Source organism: Lolium perenne, chromosome 7 (genome assembly GCF_019359855.2).
Source record: "Lolium perenne isolate Kyuss_39 chromosome 7, Kyuss_2.0, whole genome shotgun sequence".
In the NCBI taxonomy this organism is placed as follows: Eukaryota; Viridiplantae; Streptophyta; class Magnoliopsida; order Poales; family Poaceae; genus Lolium; species Lolium perenne.
Genome location: NC_067250.2, coordinates 70,849,248 through 70,853,081, shown reverse-complemented (window position 1 = coordinate 70,853,081; position 3,834 = coordinate 70,849,248). Strand labels below are relative to the sequence as shown.

At 45.6% G+C, this 3,834-nt stretch overlaps 1 protein-coding gene across 1 annotated transcript; it reads left to right on the top strand.

Moving 5' to 3' along the window:
• Positions 1–480: 480 nt before the first annotated feature.
• On the top strand, positions 481–1,934 carry LOC127313016 (peroxidase 1-like). Its single transcript, XM_051343553.2, has 2 exons — positions 481–916; positions 1,014–1,934. Exons 1-2 carry the CDS (start codon positions 710–712, stop codon positions 1,791–1,793), a joined length of 987 nt encoding a protein of 328 aa, XP_051199513.1. The 5' UTR covers positions 481–709; the 3' UTR covers positions 1,794–1,934.
• Positions 1,935–3,834: the final 1,900 nt, after the last annotated feature.

Below are 3,834 nucleotides of genomic sequence, written 5' to 3'. Positions count from 1 at the left end.
TGCACTTCTGCTCCAGTGCTCCTCCCCTGAAAAAAATATGGATGCGTAAAATACAATAACGGTGGAGATCTTCCTATAGATGTTCGTAAGAGGACTCACGATCGTAATTTTGAGTGTAGGTCCACCGTCCGTACAGCCATATACAGACTCGTATGGTTCGCGTTGTGTTGTACCTCGTTTTATACGTATCTACGGTCACGTGCGTATGCTGAAATAGAAAAATGCTATAAAGATCTTGCTCATGTGACCTCTTCTTTTCCTTGCGCGACGTATACATACCGTATCAATATAGACAGTTATACATAGGCTAGATATAAATTTCGGCAGATCCAACATAGTAAAAAATATCAACTATGACCCTTCAACTTAGTTTAGGGGGGAGCACCGGAGTAGCCCTCCGTGAACTGGCCTCGGCCGCGCGCGCGTCAACAATTCAATGTAACTTATAAGGTCAATTATGTAGCGCTGGATTGAGGCCGGTGGAAGTTAGCACATGCATGTGTATAGCAAGAAACAGATTGTCACTCACACTGATTGAAATCCACCCAAATCTACGTACGTAACCAGCGCTAGTCCTGTCCCGGCACACATCTATAAGTACACAGAGCTGCAAGGACAGTCCCAGCCATCCATTTCATCCTTGATCACTCAACTGTCTAGAAGCAGAACACTTGTTCGTTTTGAAGCTTTTGCTAATTGGTTTAGCGTCATGGCCATCAGGTGTTTCCTGCTCCCTCTGTCCCTGCTGCTTCTCGCGGCTAGCTCGGCCGCGGCTCAGCTGGAGATAGGATACTACAGCAAGTCATGTCCGTCCGCGGAGGCGATCGTCCGCGAGGAGATGGTGAAGATCATCGCCGCCGCGCCCAGCCTCGCCGGCCCGCTCCTCCGGCTCCACTTCCACGACTGCTTCGTCAGGGTAAGTGTACATGCGCTCAACAACATCTTGGCTCCTGCATTCCGATCATCAGAATGCAAACATCTGCCTGTACTGATACAACGTGAATAAATTGCAGGGTTGTGACGCGTCCGTGCTGCTGGACTCGACGCCGGGCAACACGGCGGAGAGGGACGCCAAGCCGAACAAGAGTCTGCGGGGGTTCGGCTCCGTGGAGCGGGTGAAGGGCAAGCTTGAGGCCGCATGCCCGGGCGTCGTCTCCTGCGCCGACGTGCTCACGCTCATGGCCCGCGACGCCGTGGTCCTTGCCAGAGGTCCCTTCTGGCCCGTGGCGCTAGGCAGAAGAGATGGTAAGGTGTCCGACGCCACCGAGGCCAGCCACGAGCTTCCCCCGGCCTTCGGCGACGTCCCTCTGCTCGCCAAGATCTTCGCGTCCAAGGGGCTCGACCTCAAGGACCTCGTCGTCCTCTCTGGCGCCCACACGCTTGGCACCGCCCACTGCCCGTCGTACGCCGACCGCCTCTACAACAGCTCAAGCGCCGGCGAGGACGGCCTAGTCGACCCGTCGCTGGACAGCGAGTACGCCGCCAAGCTGAGGCTCAAGTGCAAGAGCCTTGACGAAGGGACTGGCATGCTGTCGGAGATGGACCCCGGCAGCTACAAGACCTTCGACACAAGCTACTACCGCCACGTCGCCAAGCGGAGGGGCCTCTTCCGCTCCGACGCCGCGCTCCTCACCGACGCCACCACTAGGGAGTACGTTCAGCGCGTCGCTACGGGAAAGTTCGACGAGGCGTTCTTCAGGGATTTTAGTGAGTCTATGATCAAGATGGGTAACGTCGGCGTGCTCACTGGAGCCGACGGAGAGATCAGGAAGAAGTGCTACGTCCTCAACTAGCTAGAGAAGCTCTTGTCAGAGGATTAATTGATGCCGCCATGTTGGTTCACACGCTGCAAACGTACGTTGGTTCGGATGCAGCACCACCAGAGGGTGTATACTTTTTCTCTATTAATACACATTTCGTTCATAAATACCTTCGTCGAAAAAGCATGAACAGTTGTGGACATAATTTTTCTCACAAACCGAGCCAATTCTCTTTTCTTCAATAAATGAATTGCATGTGCTTGCTTCCTGCCGTTCCTCAAAAAATAAAAATAAAAACATGAAATTTCTAAGACTTGAGTGGGCTGCATAGGATAAATGCAAAATTTTCTAGCCTTGGGCGAACCGTTTATGGGCTAACTTAGTGTACACACCGTATTAACTAGACTGGTCACGACAAGAAGTATCATATCATACACTACTATCATGCACATGATACTAGTTTACGATACCAACCCTAGAATGCAAATTTGGGTACATGATATATGTACTATTAATTTTTTTACAGTTTTACCTGCTTGATTCGGATGCAACCTAATGTATTTGTTTGGAAGTTAACAAAATCTGTTTTTTTTTTTCACGATCAAGTCACTGTATCTAGATTAAATGAATGACCGTATAAGGGTCCTCTATAAATACATATGAAAAATGAAAGTACAATTAAATATAAGAATCTTTATGTCGTTCTTACATAGTAAAGTCTGCTAACGAAAGAAAATTTAGCTAAAATGAATTGGCAAGGCAGTAAAAATGTTACTATTATGATCAAGATGAATCAATTCAATAATATTCATATCATATCTTTTAGCAAAGGTGATTTTGCGTATTGTACATATGGCTTTCAATATAAGTCCTCCTAATAACATCACAAATCTGTTTGGGGATTAGGTTTGTTGCTTGCGAAGAAAGACAGAGTACAACTTCGAGTTGGTGTCTATACTTTACTTTGGGCCATATGAAACATACAGAATGACTACATTTTCAACATTGCAATAACATCCTTTATGCAGGTTATACCGCTGGCTATGAATTGGCTTTGTATGTGGTCCTACGTACAACCAACAGAAAAATAAGAGGATTGGGCTAATAGGCGCAACCGACTGGAGATTGTTGCTCGTAATTTACATAGCCAGTGCAGCTGGCATTTTGATCTTAGGATAACATATTGCTTTTGTGTTATTTTAAGTTTCATTTAAGTTTTAGATGTTTGTTACATGAATGACGCTGCCTAATTTATGATGTAAGCTCTTCTAAGACCTAAACTTTTATAGGTAATAAAAAGGCCGCATGCATCGACCAAAGCAGATGCCTAGGCTATGTATCTGCTTGGAGAAAATTACCATTATTTTTAAGACATGGTTGTTCAATCTAAACTAAAACTATGCAAGATTATTACTCATATAATCATGCTGATATGACGATAAAGTTAGTCCACGTTTGCTAATTTTGAGCTTTGCTCAGACTGTTGGTATAATTGTTTAGCTATGTTATTTTGTTGGCGACGAAAGTGTTTCCTTTGTGGATATCACTCATGCTACAATATAGAGTTTATCTCAGAGTAGATTTTCTTAAGTTGTGATAAAATTTTATAAAAAGCCTAACTTTTGACCGAGCAAAGCGAGAGCCCTATGGATCATCATCGACCTAGCTCACCACAGATATATATACACCCTTTGAGCCGCCGGTTTGGATTTTGTAAACCCTCCCGATAGTGTTCCATAAGTCTCATCGGCGTACGTGGAGGAATGGTTAGGTCAAAGAGGTGGTCTCATTGATCGTAGTAGCGGCCACACACGGCTTCCATTGGATCACAAATAGGTTATCACCGGTGTCGCACATCAGACTCTTTCATGGACGAGAATATGTCCATCTGTTCGGCTCCTCCACAAAAGGTGATGGAGCTTGCTGCTAAAAGTTGTTTCCCTTAAGAACATTTACATGAAAAATATTATAGGTTAGAGAAAAACACTCCCCATGTATAAGTAACGAAACTATTCCACGTTGGAGATGGTTTGGTGAATAATAAAAATCAAAGGCCGGCTAGAATTGGCTCCAT

What these genes read in the sequence shown, in the direction of transcription:
- LOC127313016 (XM_051343553.2), top strand. Translation starts at nt 710, where the DNA reads ATGGCCATCAGGTGTTTCCTGCTCCCTCTGTCCCTGCTGCTTCTCGCG. An exon ending in TCCACGACTGCTTCGTCAGG is followed by an intron (nt 917 to 1,013) that starts GTAAGTGTACAT and finishes AATAAATTGCAG; the next exon opens with GGTTGTGACGCGTCCGTGCT.